The sequence below is a fragment of the Mirounga angustirostris genome, unplaced genomic scaffold (assembly GCF_029215605.1).
Source record: "Mirounga angustirostris isolate CCGP_5_RB_7025 unplaced genomic scaffold, mMirAng1.0.hap1 SCAF_10, whole genome shotgun sequence".
Lineage (NCBI taxonomy): Eukaryota > Metazoa > Chordata > Mammalia > Carnivora > Phocidae > Mirounga > Mirounga angustirostris.
Window position 1 is genome coordinate 138,301,141 of NW_026991718.1, and position 26,012 is coordinate 138,327,152.

At 63.3% G+C, this 26,012-nt stretch overlaps 2 protein-coding genes across 19 annotated transcripts; both read right to left on the reverse strand.

Moving 5' to 3' along the window:
* Positions 1-1,370: 1,370 nt before the first annotated feature.
* UCKL1 (uridine-cytidine kinase 1 like 1) lies at positions 1,371-13,858 on the reverse strand. Of its 15 annotated transcripts, none has more exons than XM_064573483.1 (17): positions 13,702-13,858; positions 7,440-7,606; positions 7,137-7,243; positions 6,841-7,011; positions 6,693-6,764; positions 5,438-5,627; positions 5,293-5,354; positions 4,625-4,641; positions 3,477-3,533; positions 3,179-3,277; positions 2,738-2,836; positions 2,570-2,663; positions 2,419-2,481; positions 2,202-2,324; positions 1,932-2,039; positions 1,691-1,847; positions 1,371-1,606 (listed from the first exon to the last, which is right to left on the reverse strand). In XM_064573483.1, the coding sequence occupies exons 1-17, from the start codon at positions 13,812-13,814 to the stop codon at positions 1,527-1,529; spliced, it is 1,779 nt and encodes a 592-aa protein (XP_064429553.1). In that variant the 5' UTR covers positions 13,815-13,858; the 3' UTR covers positions 1,371-1,526. The 15 variants fall into 15 exon arrangements, with proteins under 15 accessions (XP_064429553.1, XP_064429552.1, XP_064429551.1 ...); XM_064573482.1 differs by having other exon boundaries at positions 7,440-7,627; XM_064573481.1 differs by having other exon boundaries at positions 7,440-7,630.
* A 215-nt stretch (positions 13,859-14,073) lies between these two features.
* On the reverse strand, positions 14,074-25,453 carry ZNF512B (zinc finger protein 512B). Of its 4 annotated transcripts, none has more exons than XM_045886156.3 (17): positions 25,310-25,453; positions 23,267-23,392; positions 22,815-22,957; positions 22,320-22,448; positions 21,519-22,195; positions 21,210-21,436; positions 21,024-21,095; positions 20,763-20,909; positions 20,474-20,598; positions 20,310-20,402; positions 19,995-20,093; positions 19,741-19,911; positions 19,389-19,583; positions 19,076-19,177; positions 18,737-18,799; positions 17,867-17,965; positions 14,074-17,610 (listed from the first exon to the last, which is right to left on the reverse strand). In XM_045886156.3, the coding sequence occupies exons 1-17, from the start codon at positions 25,413-25,415 to the stop codon at positions 17,359-17,361; spliced, it is 2,826 nt and encodes a 941-aa protein (XP_045742112.3). In that variant the 5' UTR covers positions 25,416-25,453; the 3' UTR covers positions 14,074-17,358. The 4 variants fall into 4 exon arrangements, with proteins under 4 accessions (XP_045742112.3, XP_054366175.2, XP_064429550.1 ...); XM_045886157.3 differs by having other exon boundaries at positions 17,472-17,610; positions 17,867-17,984; XM_054510200.2 differs by lacking the exon at positions 22,320-22,448.
* Between the last annotated feature and the right edge of the window lie 559 nt (positions 25,454-26,012).

Genomic DNA, 26,012 nt, shown 5'->3' on the forward strand with positions numbered 1-26,012 from the left:
TGAGCGGACTACAGCCTGAGGGGGCAGATCCTCTGGTTCAGGCCTCCTGCCTCCCGATTCTGCCCTAGGCCCCCAGTGTTGTCCTCCCCCAGGGGCTGGTGGCCGAGTTGGATGGGGGCAGCTGGGCCCTTTCCTTTCAGCTGCATCTGTGTGCCACAGCATGTGAGATGTGTGTGTGTGTGTTGGTACATGCATGTGCATGTGTGGGTTTGGTTTATCTCGGGGAGCTGGTCAGCGCCTAGCTGGACTCTGGGGAGGCCTCCAGGGAATGACCTAGCCCCTCCCTGGCCCCTGATTAACTGTCCCTTATCTGGGAAGACCTGGCTTGACAGAAAGGCATCTTCCTAGCCTCAGGGCCCCAGCACCCCTCCTAAGCAGGGCCCGGCCAGGTTCCCAGCACACAGCACGAGAATGGCAGAGTAAGTGGGGGTTCTGGAACATGGGAGAGGGGTCCACTCACCAGCTTGGGCAGGAGAAGCCCCTCCTGCTGACCTCTGGGCCCTGTGATGATTCTCTGCCCCTGGTGTCTGGCCACCCCTTGGACAAGCCTCTTGCCTTTATCTGCCTGCCCTTGGCCTGGCCCCCACCCAGTGACTTCCTGTCCCCGCCCCCACAACAAGCTTTTCCATGACATGGCCTTTGGGGGGGGGGGGACCAAGGAGACCAAGAGGGCAGGAAAGAGGCAAGACACAGGTCTGGTCAACAGAGGAGTAGGGAGACTGGGGGTGCCTGACAGCCCATCCCCAGCAGCCCAGAGGTCTGCCTCATGCACACCCTACCCAGGCAGGCCTGCCACAGACAGGCTGTCTGGAGGGAGCCAGAGAAGCCTGCCTTTGTCCTCGAGCCCAGAAGCAATGAAGACAGGGCTGGAGGTGGGTTTCTGGCCCTGAACAGCATGGCTGGCCCACGGACGCTGTGTGGCCATCTCCCCTAAAAGTGGGGCTCTTGCCAGTGGTAGGGACCAAGGCTTCACTCCCTCCTACAGCCGCCCACACACTGATTTCCGCTGGGTTCCCTGACGGCACAAACACGTGGTGGGGGCGGGGGTGGTGGATGGCTGCAGAGGCTCCCTCTTGAGATCCAGAGCCCTAGGTCCAGGCCAGGGGGCCACCAAGTGGCCCACCTAGCAGAGCCAGAAGCTGTGGGCCCCAGCTCTGTCCTCCTAAATCTGACACTGAGCCTGGACTACAGGGAAAGCCCAGTGCGGGACCAGGAACGCCTGTTCTGCCGCTCATAAGGCGAGGTTCTGACCAGGCTCCTCAACTCCCTTCCTCCCCATGGTGCCCTGCAGCCTGGGGGCTGGGGCTACTCCTCATGCCCAGGTCCCAGGCAGGACAGCACCCGAGGGCCCCCAGCTAACCAGGCACGGCTTCATTTTCCCAAACTTTATTTTATAAAATGTATAGAGTAAGTTACAGCCGTCATACCCTTTTTAATTAAAATAAGTTAGGACATGTCTGTAAGCAAGGCCATGAGGCAGGAAGAAGCTGGGTGGTGGCAAGAGCAGGAAGGCTCAGGGCGGGCAGCTAGCTTGTGGAGGCCACTTCCTCCTCATCGCTGCCGTCAGGTGCCGCGTCCGTCCCAAAGTAGCGGTCACCGAAGTTACCTGGGGAAAGAAGCAGGCCCTTGTGGTGGGGACTCAGGCCCACCAGGCCCTGGTGCACCACTGGTCAGCCCCGGGCAGCCTCACCAATGCCTGGGATGATGCGGAACAGGTCATTGACACGCTTGTCCACTGCCGTGGTGATGATCCTCACTCGTGGGAATGCGTAGGCCACCGAGTGAACACCCATCTCGGCCATGAGCAGCGACAGCAGGAAGATCTTGTCCTCCGGAACATCATGGTCCTGCGCCGTAAGGGGCCAGTGTATCCCCACCCGGGCCTGCCGCGCGCAGCCCCCCGCCGCGCGCAGCCCCACGTGGCCACTCACCAGGAGCACACGCACAGCCATCATGGCTGCCGCGCCCGTGGACACCGTGCAGTCCATCAGGATCACGTGGTCGTCACTGATGTCCTTGGGCAGCCGCAGGTAGTGGAGCTGAGAGAAGCCAGAGTCCGAGCCGGCCCAAACCTGGAGCTGCCCTTCGGGCTCCCGCCCCCGCCCCTCAGGCGACCCCGCTGCCCCCTTCCCCGCCCCGATGTCCCTCCCCCAGGCCCCCCAGCCTCCCTCAGGCCCTGCCCTCTAGGCCCGCCGCCGCACCTCGGGCTCCCCGGTGAGCTGGTTGGTCTGGATGAGGATGGTGCCGATGCGCACGTCTTTGCACACAGCCCGCAGCGCCGGCTCCATGGTCTCACCCGCACGCAGGATGGACACGCCAGTGATCTGGGGGCCCGGAGGTAGGGGGAGATGAGCCGGCCGGACCTCCCACCTCCCGGGCCGCCCCAGCTCCGCCCCCGGGCTGCGCCCCAGCTGGTACCTGCTTCCCCGCATAGCACTTGCCCGCGTAGTCCTGCCCCTGCGGGGTCTGCACGACGCAGTCCTGCGCACAGAGGGCGTGGGGGCGCTCGTGAGCACGGGGAGCCGCCCCCCGCCCGTCCCAGGTACCCGCCCCACACCCCGCTCCGCACCTGGAAGGGCAGGAAGGAGAGCGCGTGCTCAATGAGCAGCCGCATCAGCCTCTTGGAGTAGAAGATGAATTCATCACGGCTGGTCTCCTTGTCCCTGCGGACCGGTTGGGTTCAGCTGAGGCGTGGGCCGTCAGGGGCCGCCACCTCGCCTCACACAAGGGCCCTCACCTGATGATGGTGTGCATGCCCCGCACCTGCGGCGTGCTCTTGAGAACACTCAGCGTCCGGGGCAGGGGGTGGCACTGGTGCGCCGAGGCCAGCGCGGCCCTGGGAACACAAACCATTTGGGGACTCAAGAAGGGGTGTCTTCTCCCAGAGCCCCATCCTCCCACTCCGGACACTGTGTGGGGGCGCATGTGATGGGGATAATGAGCTGTGCAGGTGGGGGCCGCCGCCTCCCTGTGGCTGATCTGGAGGGAGGGTCCCAACCCCCGAATACTCCCATCAGGCGAAGGTTGAGCAGAGCAGCTGACCATCAGGTGGGAAAGGGAGGGGCTGTGGTGTGAGCCTCCCCTCCCAGCCCAGATCCCCTCCTGCGCTTGCACGGAGAAAGCAAAAGGGGACCAGGCAGCGGGAGGGCAAAGGAATCTCAGCTCCCAGGATGGGCACCTGGTCCTCAATCCCAGAACATGTCTCTCTGGGGAACAGCTGAACTTCAGGACCAAGTCTCGCCCTGACCCTTCCCTCCAGGTGATGTACGGCAGCCCCCTTGGGAGATGCGGGCAAATCTGGCTCAGGGCCGGCCCTGTTGCACCATGCCCGGGGTGGGGAAAGGAGCAGCGGGGCGGGGCGGGGCGGGGCGGGGCGGAGCAGAGGGGGCAGGAAGGGGCGGGGCAGAGGGCGGGGAGGGGCAAGGGCGTGCGGGAGCAGCCCCCCCGCCCCCCCCCGCCCCCCGCACACAGCGCACAGCGCAGCACCACAACCAGCGCGCACTCTGTCCTCACATATCCCAGCGCAGCTTCCTCTGCTCGCCAGGTGAAGAGTGTGTTCAGGGAGGGAACAGGGCAGGAAACCCAAGGGTTTACAAAGAGGAGGAAAAGAACAAAGAGAAAAAGACCATTTAGCAAGGGAGCGAGTCCCCGCGGCCACCAGCTGGCCTGATAGAGAGAAAAGGCAGGTGGCAGGGCGACAGGGAGACCCGGGGAGGCTTTGCACACACCCTGCTGCCGGGCCCCGCTTCCCGCCCCCGGTCACCACTTCCTTGGTTGGCCAGAGAAGGGGAAATAGCCGGCTGCATTTAGGCGTTTGGGTTTTTTTTTTTTTTTTTCCAAGTTTGAAACTTGATTCTCACGACAAAGGCTTCCAGGGGGCCCCGGCAGGGCAAGACCTGCAGGTGCCTTGGTCTGGATGAGAGCCAAGCGGTGACTTGTGGGAGGGCAGCACGCTGCAGGGGCCATTCCCAAGGCAGCAGCTTCGGGGCTCCCGAGTGTGAACTGGGGGCTCTCCTGGTGCTCCCCGATTCCACAGAAAGCCTGGGCTAAAGGCAGGTCATTCCTGCTGGGCACTGTGGGGGATGGTGCTTCATCTGCTCTCCCCTGGTGCGTTCAGAGCCCCTCCTGGCTCTCTCTCTGCCCTGGGTCCAGCGCCAGAGGGGGCAGGGGCCTCACCACCATCTGGTGGCATCGAGACTGGACCCCCAGATCAGGCAGAGGACCCTCTGGCTGCTGAGAGATATGCCTGTGACCACTGACCTGGGGGGCCCAGCAGTGCTGGCTCAGGACAGCTGTGCCCTCTGGCGTCAGACCCCATGCAACCAGCCCCATGTCGGGGGGAGGCCTCCAGAGAGGTCTGACCAGCATAGAGTCAGGGCACTGTGTGATCCTGGGCAAGTTCCTTAACCTCTCTGTGCCTGAGTTTCCTCATCGGCCCAGCAAAGACAGACAAAAGCAGTGTGGGGGCCACCACACCATCCTTTCTGCGCCCGGAGCAGGGCTGCCACCAGGGATGGGCATGACAGGAGAGGACCCCCCACCTGCCCAGGTGACAACCCGAATTCCGCACTGCCTGTGGATGTCAGAAGTGCCTCCGTCTGCAGACAGGTGTGGGAAGTCTTACCTGACACTGAGCTCACGCTGCGGCGGCAACACAGGGAGACACAAGGGAATGGGGTGGCACGTCAGTGGTGGTGCTCACCTCGCAGTCGCCGGACAGCACGGCCCGTTGCCACCGTGCACCTCGGCCCGCCAGGCCACCCCCACCCGGGAACAGACTTGCCACAGTCCCAAGGGACAGTCCCGGGTGGCCGCCAACCACGGGAGGGAGCCAGCTCTTATGGCCCATGACCTGGGCACTCTCTGCCCTGGGACAAAGAGCCAGGGCTTCTGAGGCTGCATGCCTCAGACCTCGGGCCTCCAGCACCCCATCCTGAAGCCTGTCCAGAGTGGCAGTGCCCTTAGCCGGCCCAGGGCATGTAACCAGGTTGGGACATCCCTCCTGGAGTGCTCAGGATGTGGGACCCTGCACTAAAAGCCAACGGTCCCCTGAAGGTCTGGGAGGGACACTCAAGGCCCAGCTCAGGCTGGCAGTACCAGAAGGCACCTCTGCCCCCCAGGCTTTCTCAGGGAACCAGCTGCCTCTGGCCGGCACAGGGACACCGGAGGGCCAGAACACGGCAGGGACGTGAACACACGGGGGCCGCAGAGCAGGCCTCTGACGGTGGAGCAGGGGAGCAGGGCCTGGGGCTGGGGGGCTGCAGGGACCAGGCCCCGGCCTGGCTGGCTCACCTCCTCCAGCTGACTGTGCATGTGCTGCACGATCAAGTCGATGGCCACCGTGTTTCCGCTCCCTGGGACAGGTGAGGAGGGTCACATGGGGTCCCAAGGCCCCTTCTGCCCACGTTCCCAATGGCAGGTGGGTCCGCAGGCTCACCCCAGGGCACCACGATGTCTGCCACGCGCATAGTGGGCTGGATGTACTGGTCGAAGGCAGGTTTGACGAACTTGTTGTACTGCTTGATGACACCCTCGATGTCTCGGCCTCGCTCGCTAATGTCCCGGCGCAGCCGCCGCACGAGGCGGATGTCGGAGTCCGTGTCCACAAAGATCTTCATGTCTAGGAGCTGGATGGGGAGAGCGAGGCGCTGAGCGGGGCCGGTGTGGGCGACCTGGGGACCTGGGGACCGGCTCCTGCAAAGACCTCTGGCCCGGGAGCAAACCAGGCCCTTGGGGCACCTTGCAGTCTGGCTGGCAGAGTGCACGGGTGTGGGGAAACGTAGGGGGGTGTGTACATGGTGGGTGGGGGGCACTATCCACCAGAGGCTTAGTCAGAGGGCACCAGACGGACCCTGGCTGCAGAGGCAGGACAGAGCTGGCACCGTCACTGTGGGTTGTCAGCTGTCTGTGTGCCCTCACACATATCAGGGGAACGGGGGGCGTGTCCCCTCCCCACCATACCCCCCACCACAGTGCTTGGGTTTGGTGAGTTCAGGTCTGGCCTAAAGGGGCTGTTGGGGGGCTGGGTACTGCTGCATGGTGGGCAACAGGGTTCCCTGAGCCTGAGCCCAAACTCACTGGCCCCAGAACTACAAGGAACAAGGACCAGAGCACAGGCCTCCCTCAAGGGCCTCAGCAGCAGCAGGAGAAGGACCCACCTACAGCAGGGCCTGGTGGGAAGGACACAGCTGTGCGTGCCTCCCCGGGGTCGGACAGCACGGACACAGGCCGTCTCCATCCCAGGCAAGAGCACACACGTGCACGCACATGTGAACCACTGCCCCAAGGTCACTCTGACCTCACTGACCGCATGGGCCCCAGAGAGCAGCAGAGAAAACACACACAAGAAGGTGAGCAAGCATTAAGAAGAGAAGATCAAGGCACTGGCCCAGGGCTTGCACCCTCCTCAGGCTGCCTCCCCCACCAAGGGCATTTCCATTCTCTCTGCGGGAGTGGGGGGTCTGTTCCACCCAATGTCCTTGACCCACTTTCCGGAGAGCAGCCATTCCCCACCCAACACCCAGTGACTGCACCACCGGGATGGGACAGGTGACCACATACCACGAGGACAGAGGGAGTGGCTTGGCCTGCTTGGAGGAGGCAAGTTTAAGGTTAGAACCACAGGAGAAGCAGGAAGATGAGCAGGGATGGGCATTCCCAGCAGGACCGTCAGCCTTGAGCCCTGCCCTCACCTCCAGCAACGTCTTGTCAGCAAAGGCCATGATGCCTTCGAAGATGATGACGTTTGCACCATAGAGTGTTTTCTGCAGAGAAATCGTGCAGCTGGTCGCCTGCCACGTTCCCAGGCAGGCACGCACAGCCCGAGCCCACAAGGCCTACCCAGTCCTTCTTCCGGCTGTGGGTGGTGAAGTCGTAGACAGGCACCTTTACGCTCTTGCCCTGTTTCAGCTTCTTGAGGGTGGACACGATGAGGTCAAAGTCGAAGGCATCTGGGTGGTCGAAGTTGAAGTTGTTGTGGGCGGCCTGCTCCTGTTGCTGCGTGGTCAGCACCTGTGGGGGAGGCACTAGGGGCTCTGTGGGCCCCTCCATACCACGCCAGGGCCAGGGGCGGGGGCAGGGCAGGGGCATCCAGGCCCACCGCAGATGTGGCCTGCACGGGCAGGCGAGCTCCTCACCTTGTAGAAGGAGTCCATGGACAGCAAGACCACCCAGGGCACGTCCAGGGCCTCGATGATCATCCTGGCCACAGTTGTCTTCCCAGAGGCGCTGCCACCTCCCAGACCTGTGGAAGGGGGCAGCGCGACCCTGGGCAAGAGCAGCAGGGCCAGCCCCCCAGCCCGGCTCCGGGGGGCCCCCGCCCAACGCTCTGCCTGCAGCTGCCCTCCCCTGCCCCCCAGGCTTGACAGCCCACGGGGCCCGAGGCAGCTCACACCAGTGGCAGGGCCGCTCAGGGGTTCGACAGGCCCTGCCTTACTTACCGATGGCAAAGGCCTCCTTGGACTGTGTGCCGTGCTCATTGTACCAGGGCGGCCGCCCGGCCGTGTAGATGGTGCGCTTGCTGGTGTGAAGCAGGGGCGGCTCAGACTTGCACTGGCTGGTGGTGCGCTTCCGGGGTGAGCGCCCGGTGCCCACAGGCGGGAGGAGCCTGTCCAAGGATTCCGCATGGCTGCTGCAGAGAAGGACACGCCTGCCTCTGCCCAGGGCCACCAGCCACCCTGCCATCCTGCATCAGGCCTGGCGTGGCCGGCCACGGGGTCCACGCCCCACGCAGGCACACAGGCACCGCCAAGCTGGGTGGACTCAACTGGGGGCATATGGAAGCCCCCTGCAGCCCATCCACAGGGTTCCTGGCCTTGGACTGTCACTGCCCACACACGTTCGGGGGGACAGCAAACAGCATTAGGGGAAATGAGGAGTGCCATCCTGGGCCTGGCCCCTGTCCCCTAGGATGAGAGGGGGGCACAGCGGGGCAGTCAGGACCCCATCAAGGACTATGTTCCCTCCCACGACACTCTCTGTAAGATCCAATCCCTGCCACCCTGAGGGGCACACGGGGAGGGGGGGTCCTGGACAGAGAGGCTGCTGACAGGAGAGCTGAGCAGGCTGGCAGAGGGGACGGGTGCAGGAGGGAGTCCCTGGGCTTGGAGGCCCGTAGGGCAGCCCTTGCTTCTTGCCCTCCAGCACACTGCAGACCGAGAAGGCAGGAGACCCCAGGAGCCACAGGCCGGAAAACCCAGTCTGGGGGAGGCACGGACAGCATCTGTGTCCTGCTCCAGCCTGTGTTGTGCCCCCGTGCCCGGTGGCATGCTGGCGTCCCCGTGGGCTCATAAGGGGCACAGTGTGACTGCTGGCCCAACGCCTCGAATCCCAACAGTGACAGCTCTGGGGAGACTCCACTTGGCTGGGCGGCTAGCTGGGCGGTAGTGTGTGCCTGACGCCTGCTCAGTGTGTGCTGACGGCTGGGTCACAAAAGCCTGGTGTAAAGACGGCCGCAGGGCCAGGACAAGCTCGGGGAAGAGAGCGGCCGGGCTGGCCAAACTATCACCTCGCGGACCTGCTCCAGAGGCTTCCAGGCCGGTGGTGGCCACCGCAGCTGCTGACTGTCTGGGCAGAGCCCCCAGCGGGTGGGAGGAACGTGCAGGAAGTCATGCAGACGTACTGGGCAAGTCCAGCCTTGCAGGACGCTGCCTACACCCCTGGCTTGTGCACCCCTGGTCCGGGACCCCAGGGCTGCACACTGCTCACCGTACTAGCATGAAAGCCTCAGACGGACACAGGTAGGGAAGGTGTCCTGAAGTCCGCTTAGCTGAGAAGGCCAACTGCAGTAAGACGTGAACCCGTGTCTACAAACCCAGCAAATGCAGAGAGCTCACCCGCACACACCTTCATGTGAGTACATGTGCGCAAAACGGGATGCACAGAGAAAGACACAGAGTTGCCAAGACTGCCCTGGGGACCAGGATTTGGGGCTCCTGCCACGCTAAACGTCTTAAGCACAGACCAAGCCCACTACCACTGCCACGCCCAGCAGTGCGAGGCCACGGGGTGCCAGGAATCTGGCCAGTGAGGGCGGTATCAGCCTGCCGAGGACCACGAGAGTGCCTTCCTGCGTCTGGAACAGCCTGGGCATCTCCACCTTGGGAACACTGGTGTTCCCAGCTGTGCAGTCCTCCCGTAGCACCTGGTGTTGTCAAGAGCCAGGAGGACGGTGTGCCTGTATGTTTGGGGGTCGGAGGCGGTGGAAGAAACTCGCTAAAGCCAAAGGCGGGACAGGTCACACCAGTAGCACTTGAGAGCCCCGAGGACAACCACAGCACAAGTCCTAGCAGTGAGAAACCAGCCATCGCAGGGCAGGAGCCACGTGGCACCATCCCGGGGGACAGACAACATACGGCTGCCGTGGCTCCTCGTTGTCGGGACAGCACAAGGAGCCAGCAGTGGAGGTAATTAGCCAGTCTATGTGCTCAGTGTCACCTCTGCAGCTCTGGAGACAGGCACTGCCACCCAACAGTCAGTGTGTGGAGGACTCTGCCCAGCCTGGAGCTATCCCAGGCGTACCGCCCACATTCCCGCTCCGTCAAGCCAGAGATGGACACGGCAGGGTGGGGGATCCTGGGGGGGGCAGGAGGGAACAAGCAGAGGTGTCTCCAGGCCCTGGACAAACTCCCCTAACAGCACAGAGCAGTAGCCTCCGGTGCTCACCGGCGCTGCCCTCCCAGAAGCAGCCCGCGTACCCCGCAAAGGACAGATGGCCCTGGAGGTGATGGGGGCCAGAAAGCAAAGTCCAGCCCGGCCCCTCCCTCTGTGCCTTCTGGGAGGAAGCTCTACTGTGGAAAACCTGACTTGCAAAGGAGGAGGAGGGCCTCACCATCTCCCGAACAACACGCTCTTGTGTGCTGGTGCTGAGCAAGTTCCCTCACAGCCGGGCCTGCCTCAGGGCCGTGTAGGCCTGCTCCCATCCCCCGCTTCTCACCCCGGTGCACCTCTCCAACAGGAAACTCTGAATCCTTATTTGTGAGGGTTCCTTGTTCCATTGAGGTAGTGATGGCCACGACCACGGACGACTTCTGAGGCTCATGCTGCCGACAGCCTGGGGCAGACACCGTCCCAGGGAAGAGTGCCCATGCGCCAGAAGAGCAGAAAGTAGGCCAGAGAGAGCTTTGCCAGAAACCCGCCCCATCTAGGGCGTGTGATGGGTCTAAATGGTATCAGGCTGGGTGTGCAGCCAAGCCCAGCTCCACGGTCTCCCAAGCCCCATCTCTCTCTGGGAACCAGGGAGGAAGCCTTGCTGTGACCTCAGAGCAAGCCTCACCCCATTTTCTCAGCGACACGACCTTGGAAATGGGAATGTCGCACCAAAGATCTCTTTACCCAGTCCACAGAAGGACGGGTGCGTCTGGCCACAGTGACAAAAGGTACTTTCAAACCAAAGGATTATGAGCCACGACGGACAAAGACTCACCTGTAACAGACAGCCCCAAGCAAGAAGAGCCCCTGCTGGTGGCCAGCCCAGCCTGGCCGCTCAAGAGCACCTACCCAGCCTGTTTGTCTCCTGACGTCGATCAGACACATGATGCCCGGGGCCGCAAGCGGCCAAGACACAGCAAAGGCACGTTGCCTCAGCACAGCCACGGGAGACAACAGGCCTGCCACTCACCTGCCTTCTGCTCCAAGGGCCCAGCACCCCGAGATCCTGATGCCAGGGTAAGCTGGGGGGCTGCTCATGGCTGGGACACAGGGGACAGCAGACAGCAGGGTGATCCCAGGTGTGTACAGGGACATCTCCACTGTGCCTCTCAGACCCACAGCAGCCCCCCAGGACAGCTCAGGGGCCACCTGAACTGCCCCTCCATGGGTGGGCAGGCAGCACAGCAGGTGAGGAGCTGGGGGAGGGGTCGGAAGAGCCCCGTGTGGAAAGCACAGGACCCGCGGCCGCCTCAGAGGCTGAGGCCACAGGCATTAGGAGGATCACTCGGCTGGGGGCTGTGTGCCCTCCCGATATTAATAGCACTGACCCTGCTGAAAAGAACACCGTCGTGGGGCCTGGCAGAGCTCAGGCCGGCCCTGGGTGTGAACTGTTGCTCCTGTGCACCAGCTGGCACACTGCTGGCCCAGGCTTGCTGAGGACCACAGTGCACCCCACACCCCCCAGAACACCATGGAAAAAACTCCAGACCCCGGGCCTGCTTGGGACTGTAGAGCCAACGCCCTCCTACCCACCCACAGCAGAACGGGGAAATCTGGGGAAATCGGGAGCTTTGCTGAATGTCAGTGCTGAGCCCTGTGTCACACCCTTGGCCCCAAGGTGCCTGCTAGAGGCATAAACAAACCTGAAACCCTAGCCGCCTGCCCCGCCCCTCCAGGGCTAGGCTCCAGCACATCCCCCAAGGCCACCCAGAGCTCTGCGTTCAGCCAGGGGACACAGCCAATCTCTAGCCTGGCAGCAGGAGGAAGAATGGGTTCAGCTTGCTGAGGATGGGTCAGCCAAAGGATCTTTACTGCAGTGTGTAAAGGGGTCTGCATCCCTAAGTCCCTGGCTTCCTTTCCAGCTTTCCTCCTGACTTGGCTTCTAACAACATGGAGATTCAGGAAAGAGAAAATTCCATGTAGGGTTTACATACCTGAAGAGGGGCCGCTCCTGGAGGCTGCCTCAGGAGCAGCTTCTCCTGGCCGCCCAGGTAACAAGGATGTATCTGCCTTCCTGTCCGGAGGCACCTGGAGGCAGGACTGAACTGTCCATCTTTGCCCACAAGAGCTTCTCCCTCCTGACCCCTGGCCTGGACACATGGGCCAGGGCTAGCCCCCACTTCGGAGGCGGGAGCTGTCCTGGGCAGGGCTGCAGAGTTGGGGCGTGCGGCACCAGGGCCTCCACCAGTGCCGGATACCTTGTCCAGGTTTAGGGAAATTTGCTGGATGAGTAAAAATGAGGCCAGATGGAAGAGGGAGGAGCTGATCCACTGGGGCCTGGCCCCAGGGATCCCAGACTGGCTCAGGGACAGAGAGGTATCAGGGCTTTCTCAGGACAGATCAAGTACTGGGGGTGCTGGGCGGCTACAGCCCTGAAGGGGCTGAAACAGGCTTCGGAGACTTGCATGGCCCCTACCCTACCCTGGAAACCTCCCTGCAGAAGCCCCTTGTTCCTGCTGCTCTGGACGGGTCCAGTAGGCCTCCCTCCATTCCCATAGCTTCAAACCCATCTCCACCTGGACCGCACCAGGAGACTGCTTGAGGGGTTCCCCGTTATCACCACCATGTTCATTTCTCTACCAGCATGTCCAGTGCTAAGGTGTCCGAGGTCCCTGACCCTCTAAAGGAGCAACCAGCCAAAGCACACGGATGCAGCCGCAATGATGTGGATGGAGAAGCTGGACTGGTGGTCAGGGGCCCGGGCACATACACCTGGACGCCAACCAGACCCAGCTCTGGGGCCCTCGGAGGGCGTGCAAGGAAACAGCGCTCAGGATACCAGCATCGGGGAATGTAACTGTCAAGTCCAGAGGCAGTTCCGAGGCAGACCCCATGGGCCTCTGGAGAAGCACGCCAGAATCTACACATGCCACTGCCGGGTCCTGGCTCCCTTCCTCCGACCTCTGCCTCCCTGGGCACCGTGAGGGGCACCTGTGCCCAACCTAACTCTGCACATGGGGTGGGGGCCAGACTGCAGCTGCCACCGGTCCATGTCTTCAGGGAGTGCTTCTCTCAAGACCTCATCTGGCCTTGCCCTCTCCGATCTCGGGCTAACTCAAAGACTCTTTGGAACCGCCAGGTGTCACAGACTCAGGTCTACGAGACTCAGTCACCCTGTGCCAGGCTCTAGTCACTTTTCGCTGGGAAGGTGTGAGCCTCCTCAGGGCAGCTCCTGGACCCCTCACTTCGTTCCTCTCCCTGCCAATTCAGTGGCTCCCTGGCACCCAGACCATCCTGGAGGAGTCCAGGCACACAGCATTTCTGCCGTGGAAAGATCATCCAATCCCCGAGATGAGATGCCCGGGACGGAGAGAAGGCTTCCTTGGATCCACCCCCACCCCCGCCCCGTGGCTGTCGCTGAGCCTTCCTTAAGGGACAGTTCAGACCCAGAAGCGAGGAGCCAGCCCTCAAGGGCGGGGGCGGGGGGCTCCAGAGCAGGGCCCAGCCGCTGCCCCCGGGGGGCCGGGCCCCACAAGCAGGGAGTAGGAGCCCGTTTCCTCTTGGCCTCTTCCGTCTCCCCGGTCAGGGTGACAAAATGGCTCTTTCCCCGCTCTACCCCTCCAAGTCTTGCAAAGCCTCCCCAGAGCCTCGGGGTGCGGCACAACGGTGGGCAGTCGGAAGGCACTCAGGTTCACGAACCCTGGCCTCTCGGGTGAGGCAGGAGCGGGGACAGGGCCCGCGCGGCCCTCAGAGCGCAAGGGAGGCGCACGCTCCAGCCCCTCGGGACGGACACCGACGTCAACTTCGGAAGCATCCGCTTTATCCGGCAGGCCTGCCACGGGCCCGTCTCCGCTGGCCACCCCGGAGCAGCGGTGCACGCAGACCCACCTCCCGGCCCCGCGCCGCCAGCCCCGCCAGGCCCCGGGGACCGCCCACGCGGGCGCCGGCAGCCCTCGCGCGTCCAGATCCAGCTCGTCGCGCTCGCCCCTGCCCGCAGGCCAGCGCCCCACGGCACGGCGGGCGCGGGCTCCGGCTCACGGGGCCTCCCCCTCCCGCGGCAGACGCGAGGGGGCGCGCGCGGCCCCCAGCCCGTGCTCGGCGCGCCGCGCCTACCGGTCCTCGCACGCGGTCTCGCTCCTCTCCGCCGGCCGGGGGGGCCCGTCTCCGGCCGCAGCGGGCGGCGGAGGCAAGCGGGGCGCGTCAGCAGAGGCTGGGGGCGCCGCCATGGAGCTCGAAGGCCTCGCCGCGGGCGGCCGGCCGCAGGGCAGGCCTCCGGAGCCGGCCGCACGGGCCTCCGGGAGTCGTAGTTCGGGGCTTCGCGCCGCGCAGCCATTGGCGCGCCCCGCGAACTACAAGTCCCACGAGGCCGTACGGCTATGCATGCCGGGACTTGTAGTCCGGCCTCACCCGCCGCGAGCGGTGGGTCCTCCGCGGGGAAGAATTCCCACCCCGAGCTTTACCACAAACTCAGCCGCACAAAGCCCCTGGAAAAAAATCAATAAACATTTATTTGATACAGTCATATTTAATACATACAGTTGATGGCCCACCCCCACGCCACTGTGGGCCGGGGAGGCGGGGACGAGGACCGGGGACAGATGGTCACAAGGTGGGCAGGGCCCGAGCTCACCGTCAAAACATCTTGCAAATAAACACTTTGTAGATAGAATATATATGTATATATATGGTTACAAGTGATAGCTGGAACCTCTCTTTCAAAATGCACTTATGTACGGAGAACTGGCATTAAAAAACCCAAACCAAGAAACCCAAAGCACAGGATGTGTGGTTGCCGGGCCAGAGGTGCTGGCCAGGCCCCCGAACCCCAGGCCTCCAGGGCAAGCCACCTGGGGCCCACCGAACTGGACACACCGGGACAGCCCTGCCCTCCGCAGATCAGGGTGCACCCGTTCTCTCCCTTCTGAACCGGAGGGACAGGATGGAGGCTACGGCTGGGAGGGCCACTGGTCACACCAGGATGCACCCTCATCTGCCTTTGCACAAGCAAATAAAGTGCATCCTATTTTTGTGTGAAGTGTCAGCCCCTTGAGTCGGCCCTTTCCTGTTCTCAGGGCAGGATTGGGGAGGGGGTGGGCGGGGCCAGAGGTAGATCTTCAGAAAGGGACCTGGCATTGTGCCCTGGGCTTGGGTCTTGGGCAGGGTCCGTGCCCATCATGCCCCGGGGGGTCTGCCACGCCAGTCCCTCTCATTGAAGGTGTCAATCAAGGCCAGGTGGTTACCTGGCTGAACGCCCACCAGAGTGGGAGATGGGCAGATCCTGCTGAGCCCCCCAGGGCTCTGCCCCCTTTGGAGGAGGGCTCTGCCGACCAGCTCACCACTGCCACTCACCAGAGCATGGGAAGCAGGAAAGGAAGAAGGGAGAGAGGGGTCCGACCCAACAGCCACGTTTGGCAGCAGCTCCCCACACCCACTTTAAAGACAAAGAAGGGGGTTAAAGTGCTAAACATCAAGTTACCCAGGACCCCACCTCTTCCCACACATCTCGGCGGGGTTCCCAAACCAGGGACCATCTGTGGACTTCAGGGGGCGACCTGGAAACTCATCCCCCAGCAAAAAACCAGCCCCCCACTCCCCAAGGGCCAAGTACCTGAGAGGCTGGGGCGGACGGCCGTCCCCAGCAGAGGTGTTGAGGTCCAACCTCCTCCAGCCACTGGTGACAAGGACAAAATGCACCTAGGGCTCCTGCCAGCCCTGCCCAAGGCTGCTCCTAAAGTGGCTGCCTGACCCCAGCTCTGCCCCCACCAGCTGTACACCATAGTGACACCCAGAACACGGAAAAGAAAACCCTTCTGCCCATGCAGTCCAAAGCCCTGCCCACACTGCCCTCCCGTGACCTTTGACACTGGATCACACCCATCTGCCCACGCCTCTACCCTTTGATCAAATCAAGGTGTGTGTGACTGGGGGTAGCCCATGTCTCTACACCCCCTCCCTACCACATCAGGCCAGGATTGCCCAAGTCAGTGCCTTCTGGCCAAAGGAAGAAGCTGGAGACAGGCAGCACGACGTGCCCCAGAGGCTCCCCTGGAACCTGTCTCCTTACTGCAGAGCTAGGAGAGCTGAGCCCGACTGGGAGCCTCTCCTCTCCTGGGACTAGATGAGGACGGGAGCTGGGGGTGGGGGGGCAGAGAGGTGCCCAGTCAGCACTGCCTCCCTGAGCAGGGGAGAGACACCCTCTCAGTCCCCAGATCCACCGTCGGCACCAGGAAACCCTTAGCACCAAAATGTCAGATTGTTGTGTTTTTGTATAAAAAACAGAATAAAAAAAAGGTTGTTACTTGTCACAGCAACAAGACTGGCATCCACTACACCCAGGAGACACACGCACACAGGCAAATATCAAAATTCACATCGTCCAGGATCGGCAAGACCGAGCCCTCAGCCCACCCCCGCCCCCCAGTGGGAAACAGCCTCTGTCCAAACCCAGGGGCTCTGAGGATCCCCCTCCTCCCTACACTGCCAAAGTTGGAAGGTGGGGCCCAGGGAGGAGACCAGAGGCAGTGTGGCCGCCTCCCCTGGGTGCCCTGAGCTCCAGCCTGAACCCTAGCCAACCTGCAGACCTAGCCATCCCCTTCGGGGTCCAACACAGAGCTGCAGAGCTGCCACCAACACAATGTGACCTTGGCCAAGCTCCCTCCCTGGCCTTTAGCTCTCATATCAAAAGACCACACAACCAGAAACAAAAGGGCAGGTAAAAAAGGGGGGATGGGGACTCCCATGGGAGCCTAGCTACAAGCCAACCCAGACCAGCAGACAGAAGGCTGATTCCCACAGGGATTACTCCTCAGGGCTGGGCCCCAGTTCCCCACCCCACATGCCTGTGGGCCCCAGGCTGACCCCAGAGCCTAGATTGGCCCATCTCTAACCCATTGGACTTGCCCCAACCTAGAGCAGTGGCATTAGCGAAGCTGGAGATTGGAGGCAAAGCTGTGCTCCACCGTGGCCCCCTCACCCCCTGCTCCTGCAGCCCGCAGGTCAGACCAGAACCCTCCCCTCGCCCCAGGCAGGGAGCACCCATGGAGATGGGATGGCAGAGAGTCCACCCACCATGACGGACAGGGGCCAGTGGGGAAGGGGCCCAAGCACAGCAAGGGTTGCACAGGCAGGGGAGGGCAGGCCTGGAGAGGTAGAGAACAGAAGCAGAGGACCCAGAGGCGGAAGGACAAGGGAGGCCATGGTGGGGCAGGCTGTCAGGTCAGCACGGTAGCAGTCAGACTCAGGGTCTGTCCTGGGAGGTAGCTGGGGGTGCTGGGGTCCAGTGTCGGGTGGAGAGGTGAGGCTGCTCAGGTGCCCTCATCAGCCCAGAACCATGGGTCACCAAGGACCCCCAAGCCTTGGGCCTGAGAAAGTAGACGGGGCATGGAGCTCACACGGTGAAGGCCCTCTGCCTGCCCTGCACCGCCCCGTGGCCCTGAGGCCTAAGCTGCAGACCCTCCTCCTGCCCACCCGGGGCCCCCGACTCTGCCAGGCCTGTGAATGTCCCTGCACACTACTGCGCGTCTGTTACTGCCACAGGCCCTCCCCCAAGGGACCCCCAGCCCTGTGTGCCCTCCACAGCCAGCACGGGGGGGGCCACCTTCAGGTAGGAGAGAGGGGCTGGCTGCCTCCACTGGACAGATGAACAGGCAGGGGTGGGGGATGGAGAACTGGAGAGCAGAAGGTGCTGGAACCAGCTACCCCCGCCCTCAACAGAGTGGACCTGGTGTCCAGTGTGGGGGCCAGGCCCCACCCACCTGCCAGCCACCACGCTCACTTCTCAGGGGCCTTGCTGGCTCCCATCTTCCGGCCAGTGGAGCCCCGGGCCCCCTTGTCTCTGCCTCCTGGCGGCCAGTCGTCCCGACGGGGGGGCATCTTAGGCGCGGGCTCCTCAGGGGTCCGCTCCTTGGGCTTTCGGCCTCGCTTCTTTCCGCCCACCAGACTCTTCTTCTCCTCCTTCTTGGGCGCCAGTGAGTCCTGGCTCCTGTGTTTGGGAAGTGGGTCTGCCGAAGTACGAAACCAGTTCTGGAAAGAAAATACACAATGCAGACCCTGGGGCAGGAGGTGCTGGGCACTGGGGCTAGGCAGGCCACTGTGCTAAGGTGGCTGAGCGGCACCCAAGCTTCTCTGCTCCTCCAGGGAAGCCAGAAGCCCCGCTGAAGGGAAACCAGCAGCTCTCTCAACTTTGGCTGCTCACTCCAAGGCCATACAAGCGTCACCCTCCCACCCCCCACACCCCACACTCCCCCCCAGGCCCAGCAGGGCGCTCGGCCCATCCCACCTCTGCGTGGGTCTTGAGGATGTGGTATTTGACGCCACTCTCAGAGCTGAACTCCTTCGGACACAGCAGACAACAATACTTCCCCACCAGGTGGTCTCCCTGCAAGGCATAGGGCGGGCTGGCCCCCAGAGGTTGGACCCCACCCCCACCCCTTGGAAGACCTGAAGCACCAGCTCCAACCAGGGCACCTGCCTCTCTGCCTGCATGTATGCCCAACCTCTGGTTGGGGCAGCCACAGCTCATCTGGCTGGGTGCTCAACAGGTGGGCTTCCGGGACCCATGAGACTTCTCTGTGGCAGGACCTCGGAGTTGCCCCCACTACGGGAAGGTAAGGGACACAGGGAGGATGGGAAGAGGCAGGTACCCCGGGGAAGGGTTGCAGCCTTTTCTTTTTTTATTTTTTTTATTTGAGAGAGAGAGAATGAGAGAGAGAGAGCATGAGAGGGAGGAGGGTCAGAGGGAGAAGCAGACCCCCCGCCGCGCAGGGAGCCCGATGTGGGACTCGATCCCGGGACTCCAGGATCATGACCTGAGCCTAAGGCAGTTGCTTAACCAACTGAGCCACCCAGGCGCCCGTTGTAGCCTTTTCTTGAGGGCCCTCACCCCAAGCCCACGTCAGTGTGCCCTCTTACACCCACACAGACAAGGAGCCCCTGTGGGCAGAACAACTTGGGGCTGACTGACTCACGGACAGGGCTGGAGTACCCTGGGCAGGGTTGGCCACCGGGCCCTGGCCAGTCCCTGCGCTTATGGAGGAGGCTGCCCCATGGGGGTGGGGTAGGGTCACACACACAACGCGTGGGGACCTCTAGGGGTTGGCTGGGAGTGCCGAGCACCCGCCCCACCCTGACAAAGGGCCTGGGCACTGACCTTGCTGCAGCTAGCAAGATGCGCCTTAAGACCAGACACACTGGAGTAGATGGCTTCACAGCACTGGGGACAGGAGACAATCGTGAGAGAGAACCTCCCAGCAGATGCTCCCAACAAATACACACGCACCCCTTGCTCAGGGGATATGAGTGCAGGGCTTGGCCCCAGGAAGCCTGGGGTATGGGCAGGCTGGACCTCTCCATCTAAGGACCCTGCAGGGGCCCAGGGATCACAGGTAAGCTGGCCACTTGGAGGCCCCCTACCCAGGGCCATGCCCGAGCTCCTTGTCCTTGAATCCCAGTGTCCCCACACCCACCCCACCAGCCTGCCCCAACTCACATCATTGGGGCAGTTGACATGGCCTTTCTCCTTGACTTCATTCTTCCATGCCTCCAGCAGCTGGGGGTTGAGCGTGGGGAGGCCTGGCCGAGTGTAGTTGAGCTGTAAAAACAGGTGCACACGGGGGTGAGCCCAGTGGGCCTGCGAAAGGGGAGCTCCCAAGTGCCAGGCCAGGGCTGAGCCCAGATACCCGCAACTGCTCTAAGGACCTCAAGTGCGCCCTCCACAAGTTTGAACCTGGACAGTCAACCAATGGCCTAGGTCACAGGGGCAGGACTGTCGCAAGGGACCCGGAGCTAGGTCACGTCCTCACCCGGGCAGTCTCAGGTACCAGGTCGTCCTTCACCCGCCGCTTGGTCCAGTCTCGAGCTAGTTCGTCCTCTGCAATCTCCTGCAGGTGGAATACGGCCACCTGGGCTGAGGTGCGGCGGATGCGGCCGCTGGGGGTCCGCTCGACTCCCAGCAGGTCCTCAGTTTCAGGGGGCTTGTCCTCAGGCTCCTCAGGTGGCTGCAGAGCAGGGAGGCCAGAGTGACCCACAGGAGCCATGGGGCATACGGGCCATGAGTCGCGAACACAGGGGCACCTTGCGGGGAGGGCCCCAGGCTCACGATTCCTCACGCACTCGGCCCCCAGGAAGGGAGGACCCAGGCCCCGGGCTGCTCACCGGGGCCGTGTGCTCTGAGCGCATGTGGTAATCGTGTCCAGCCTTGGAGCGGTAGGTCTTTCCACAGTGGGCGCAGGGGAAGGAGGGGCTGTCCACCTCACACGGAGGCTTTCCACAGCGTCGCTGGTGGTACTGGTAGCCCATGAGGCTGGAGAAGGCGGCCCCGCAGCCCTGGGGTCGGGCTTGGGTAAGTGGCCGGCAAGAGGCTGGGCCTCATCCCACACGTGCGCCCCACACCCTGCCATCCCACTGACCTCCTGAGGGCAGCGCAGCCTCCCCATCTGCTTCAGCACCTTGCGCAGCCGCTCCCGCTCCTCCTGCTCACTCCCCTCCGAGGCCTCAGCGTCAGAGGGCTGGGGGGCAGGCCCAGCCTTAAGATCCCCACCACCACAGGGCCCCACCCCTGCCCAGGGTCAGGGCCACAGATGTCCAAGGTCAGGCATGGGAGCCTGCGCCCCGTGGCTGCGCCTTCGCTCTGCTGCCATGTCGTGATGAAAGGTCAGCGGGCAGGGCAGGGAGGGCGGGGTGGGACGGACTAGGAGGCCAGTGGTGGGCGGGTCAGGGCGTACCTTAGCGCTGTGTTCGGCCATGGTGTGATAGTTGAGGCCGGCCTTCGATTTGAACTGTTTCCGACAGTGCTGACACTTGAGAGCGTCCTGCAGCTGCAGACCCGTCCCGGCCGTGAGACGCTGACTCTGAGCACCTCCCCACCCGGACCCCAGGACAGCTTTACCTTCTGACACACTTCCATGTGCTTCTTGAGCCCCACGAGGGTCTTTCGGGTGACCACGTTGCAGGTGGGGCAGACGGCCTCCCCCCGTTCATGGATGGCCCGCTGCCACTGCTCCTCAGGGCCACCTGTGGGGCAGGGCCAGGGCCTCAGGGACTGGTGGGGGCTCCCGGACGCCCTGGACGCCAAGCACAGGACCCACGGTCCACGCTCAGCCCCTAGTCCCTGTGGTCCAGGATCTGCCCCAGAGTTGAGATCTGTCCTGGGCCCCGCTTCCCGGCAGCCCCCCGACCTGGAGCTGGGTGGGCCGTGGGGGCCGGCACTTCCTTGCTGACAGTACTAGCCGGAGCCAGCACCTTCTTCCGCACATCCTCGGGGCCCGGCCCCTCCTGCTTCTTGGCGCGGTGCACGCGGGATTTGTCCTCTGCCTTGGCTAGGCCTGCGTGCACATACACAGGAGGGCAGCTGTGAGCCGAGGGTGCAGTCACACTGTGCGTGCATCCAGCTCCAGATGCGGGTGCCACGGGGCATACGGGCCATGCCAGGGCCCTACCTTTGAGTCCGAAGGTCCCTGAGATGGACGGCTGCTCCCCTGTAAACTTCTTGGGTGTTTTCTGTTTCCTTCCTGACTCGGGGGAGAGAAGACAGGGCCCGAGGTTCTGGTCAAATAACCATCGGGAAGCCTGGGCCAGCGGACAGCTACCCCACGCCAGCCACTGCCCCCCCGCTCTCCTCTTACTGTGCTTTGTGCGCTCCGCTCCCTCCTCAGGTGGGGACACAGGGCCTGCGGCCCTCGGTGCTTCCTTGCTCCCCAAGAGCCTGCTGCCCAGGGAGAGGGGGCTGCCGCTGGGGTCTGTGCTCAGCTGGAAGGCCGAGCTGTGGCCCATGGTGGAGGGGCCATACTCCCCATTCTCGGGCCTCGCCTGCTTTGGCAGGATGGGGCAGGCATCCAGGCTGTCCGCTGCCCTGCAGGGAGCAGGCAGGTGAGGGGCAGGAGGGCCCACCTTGGGCCCTGTTACCACCTCCAACCCAGAAGGAGACCCCATACCTTTTCTTACCGCTGCTCCTCCCTGTGGCACGAGGAGCTTTGTTCTCAGACTTGGTCAGCAGCACCATTTTGCAAGGTGGTGTGTGCCTGCTGATGGCAATGGGCCTGCTGACCGTCACTGGCTTACTGACCACAATGGGCCTGCTGACCGTCACTGGCTTCGTGACTGGCACGGGTTTTGCAACTGTCACAAGCTTTGTCATCGGCACCGGTTTGTTGATGGTCACCGGTTTGGTAACCGGCACGGATTTGGTGACTGGCACTGGCTTATTGAGAGTCACTGCCTTGGTGACCGGCACAGACTTGGTGACTGGCATGGGTTTGGTGACCGGCACAGGCCTGCTGACCGTGACAGCCTTGGTGACCGGCACAGGCCTGCTGACCGTCACTGGCTTGGTGACCGGCACAGGCCTGCTGACCGTCACTGGCTTGCTGATGCCGATGGGTTTGCTGACACCCACAGGTTTGCCAATAGTGACCGGTTTGCTCACTCCAATGGGCTTGCTGACTCCAACGGGCCGGCTGATGGTGACTGGCCGGCTGACGGGCCCAGGCTTGGGGGCAGGCAGGGGTCGGTCCATGTGGTTCCAAATGCGGTGCTTCTCCAGCTGGGTCTTGGAGGTGAAGGCAGCCTCACAGAAGGGGCAGGGAAAGGTCAGCCTTTCTGGGATGGCGCCCTGAGAGGAAAGGGCAGACATGGGGAGGACGGCCTGAGGCCACTGCCCACACACACCCTACACAGGCAGGTGGGGCAAGGTGGGCCCCAGGCCTCTTCCTCCTCCCTGCCCCACCGCCCCTTACCCCTTGACAGCGCTGGTAATGATACTTGAGCCCGTAGATGCTGGGGAATTCCAGCCAGCACCCTGAGTTTGGACACTTCACCCTTGAGTGTGCCTTGAATTCGTCTTTCCACTGGTTCATCAGGGAGAGCTGGGCACGGAAAAGGCGAGGCTGCTGACCCCTCAGCCAGCTGGGCCTCTGCCAAGCCCAGCCTCAGACTCAGCACCCTCCCCAGGCCTGCAGGGCAGACAGGCAGCAAGAACCCCCGCACCTCAGGACTGCAGCAAGACTCAGGCCGCTCTGAGCAGCGACTGTGTACTACACCTGTTCTAAAGCCCCACAGACGTGGTCCACTAGGTCCCAGGCCACAAGACGGAGCCTTAAAGCATGGAGCGACCCTCCGACGCAGGCTGGGAGGGCTTGGGGCTGGATGTATGGCAAGCTAGCTAAGGCAGGGCAGTGGTCACGACAGGCAGATCCCAGTGTGAGTCCCACCCCAGCCTTCAGGGAGCTCACAGGAATGTCTCGGAGGGCCTGGTTCTCAGCTTTCGGACGCCCCTTCTTCTTCCCTTCGGTCCTGTCACTGGCTGGACTTCCCGAGTCAAAGCAGAGTGGGGCCTGGCTGGGCACTGTCTGCCCACCCCGGGCCACCGGCATCCCTGCAACACATGATATGCCAAGACTTAGAAGCTTTGCTTCCCACGGCCTCGCCTGCCACCCAGGGGGCTGGTCAGGCCTGGAGTAAGCCCCACTTCCCCCATAGTGAAGCATGGGGAATGGGAGACTATGGTCAGCCTAGGACAAGAATCCAGGGCCCCAGGCTGCCCCCACCCTGGGAAGGCTTTCAAGAGCCCAGGCAGCCCAGGAGCCGGACCACTGGGGAGCTGGGAGCTGGGGAGGAGTCCCACACCCAGCACTGGCTGCCTGCGATGATTGCCTGGAGTTGACCTTGGCCTGACCTCTCTTACCCAACTTTGGTGGGTCGTGCAGCACAGGAAGTCGGACCTCATTCCGGCCTCCATCCTTCCCAGGTCCACTCTTGGTGGACCCTGGGAGCCGGCGGCCTCCTCCAACGCAGAAGGGATCAGTCATCTCTGCACAGCAAGTGGACAGACTTGTGAGGCCTACCAGGCCTGAGCCAGGACTTGAAATGGGCTGTCCCTGAGCCCCACCCCCCGACAGGCCCCTCTCTGGCTCAGGAAAGGAGAGACTACCTGCCTATGTATTTGGCCACATGGGAAAATAGATGATGGAGGCTTCTGGTTTAGGGGAGGGGCTGCCCAGATGAGGTCCCCCCAGATTATACAGGAGACACAATTATCTTGGAAGCATCTAACCCTGTCCTGAAACCCTCATCAGCTCCCACAGACTTCTTCTGTCCCCAGACACACAGTCCCAAAGAGTGCCAAGAATCACACCTGCTACCGGGCTGGCGGGGGGGGGCCCTAGAGAGGTGGAGTGTTCAGAAGGAAAGAGGTCAACAGCATCACTCCCAGAGGCCAATCACGACACCAATATGGCCGCTAGCTCACAGGCTGTGCTGGCCCAGGACCTTGGGACACCTTTCTCCACAGCCCCACCCAGACCAAAGGCAATGCCACCCTACCTGGGTGGGCATCCCTGGATCCTCCTCTCCAGGACACAGGTGGAAGATAGCCAAGATGGGCACTGAGGGCCCCTAGCCTACTCCCCAACTTAGCAAGTTCCCCAGGGGACATGGGCGGCTGATCAAGGACTGAGCACCCTACAAGCACCTGGTTCTGGTCCCCATGCCAGCTGAACCATCCTATCTGATCCTCTTCTCAGCCTTGTCTCCAGCAGGAATCCCTCAGCCAACCCTCCACCTGGCTGACCTCCCCACCTCCACCCTCAAAAGCCTCTCTGTCCCCCACCTACAGGCCCACCAGCACCACTCCTCCAGAGACCACCAGCCACTGGCCACAAGGAATACCCCACTGCCCAAGGCTGGGTCTCCATAGGCCTGTTCTGCCGGGGGACCCCAGACCCTGAGAGCTGGGGGCAGGGACTCTGAGCTCAGCCCTCTGGATCCTCCCACAGGGACACCCAAGGCCACAGGAAGGGGGCTGGGGGCAGTTGTGTGGGCAGGGGGCACCTCCTCTGGTAGTTCCCAACTAACTTAGATCAGAAGAAATGTGGAGAGACTGCAGTGCCTAGAGGGGATCCAGAGGCTGAGGTCAAAGGTAAGGACAGTCACTGCCCTCTGCCAAGGGGGTGCCCGTATCCTAAGCCTGGGGGGAGGTACAGGTCTACGTGGGCCTAAACAAACTTCTCCGAAGTCCTCACGCGGAAACTTCTAAAGGAGACTGCCAGCATCAGTCACCCCAGCGCCAGGATGAATCCAACAGCCTGGGGTGTGGGTGCCTGCCAAGAACCCACTTTCCAATCTCTCTCCAGCTTGGGTGGAGAATTCAGAGCTGGGGGGTTGGGGCCAGGGCTGCCCTAGGAGGCTGACACCCTCTTTCCATCCAGGACCTGTCACTTGCACAACAGGAGGAAAAGAGATTCCACCCTGCCTGAGGGCCCAGCAGGGTCGCAGAGGTGGGACACTCGCGGGGGTGGGGGGGCGCGCCCCAAGCAACCCTGGCGGCAGGACGGTAGCCAAGGCTGGGCGCAGGGATGAGGCTGGCCAGAGAATGCACACCTGGAGGCTGGCCTTGCCACCCACCTGCCACCTGCGGCCGGGGTGCGGGGCCCTGGCTTGGCCCCGAAAGGGCCTATTGCAGGCGCCGGGGGGGGGGGCGGGGGGGGCGAAGGCAGTGAACCAAAATGGCGACTTTTTCTGGAGAAGGAGGAGGCAGGAGCGCGGCGCCGGCGCGGGGCGCGGCGCTGGGCGGGGGGGGGGGGTCCGGGCGCGGCGGGGGTGCGGCGGGCGGGGGCTCCGGGCCCGGCCCCCACACCCCCCCCCCGACCTGCGCGCGGGGTCAGGGTCGGGGACGCGGCCGAGCGATGGCTGCTCCGGGGTCCGGCCCGGGGCGCGGCCGGGTGCTTACCTGCGGCGCCCAGCGGGACGGCGGCCGGGGCGGGGGCCGGGGCCGGGGCGCTGGGCGCGGGGCGCGGGGTCCGGGCGGCGCAGGCTGCGCGCCGCGCTGCGCACATGCGCGCTCCCGCCCCTCCCACCTTTGACAGTTTTACTGTGGGGGGGAGGGGGCGAACTCTCGCGGTATTCCTGCAGCAGCTCCGCGACGGGGAGGAACGGGTTGGGGGGAGGGGGCCCATCGGCCCGGCCGGCCCCCTTTCCCCGCTCCCGACTCCGTCGCCTCCGTCGGCCAGGGCTCCGGTGCAGATTGGCCAGTTATGCCGCCCGTAGGGCAAGAGGCGTTTTTCAGGCAATGGGGTAAACTGAGGCACTGTAGGGGCTCTGGGAACTGCTCGAAGCCCAGGGTACGCGGATGCAAGCGACCAGATGCCTCTAGGTGCTGGCTCTGGGAGGGTGCTCCCATGGAGACCACCATCCTCTGGGAGTCGAACTCCTGGCCCCAGGGAGTCTTGCGCCTGCAGAGCGGGATCTGGGTGTCTTCCAACGAGTCCCGTGACCACCTCTGTCTGTGGCCACACTCAGATCATTGCCTGGCTCCTAGCAGTGCTGGGGCAGTTTGAGGCCGTGGGCCCTACTGGGGCTACTGACCATCGGACCAGCCTCCGTCTGCTTCGGGTGGGGGTGATTCTAGGCCAGCCGTGCTTTGCTCCACGGTA

Bases quoted from the DNA above. Each gene is read 5' to 3' on its own strand.
- UCKL1 (XM_064573481.1), bottom strand. From the start codon at position 13,814: ATGGCGGCGCCCCCAGCCTCTGCTGACGCGCCCCGCTTGCCTCCGCCG. The intron at 5,355-5,437 runs GTGAGCCTGCGG...CACCTGTCCCAG, and splicing joins AGACATCGTGGTGCCCTGGG to GGAGCGGAAACACGGTGGCC. The intron at 1,607-1,690 runs GTGAGGCTGCCC...TTCTTTCCCCAG, and splicing joins CCGCATCATCCCAGGCATTG to GTAACTTCGGTGACCGCTAC.
- ZNF512B (XM_045886156.3), bottom strand. From the start codon at position 25,415: ATGTGCGCAGCGCGGCGCGCAGCCTGCGCCGCCCGGACCCCGCGCCCC. The intron at 19,584-19,740 runs GTGAGCAGCCCG...CCTGCTCTGCAG, and splicing joins GCTCAGAGCACACGGCCCCG to CCACCTGAGGAGCCTGAGGA. The intron at 17,966-18,736 runs GTCAGTGCCCAG...TATGCCTTGCAG, and splicing joins ATCTTGCTAGCTGCAGCAAG to GGAGACCACCTGGTGGGGAA.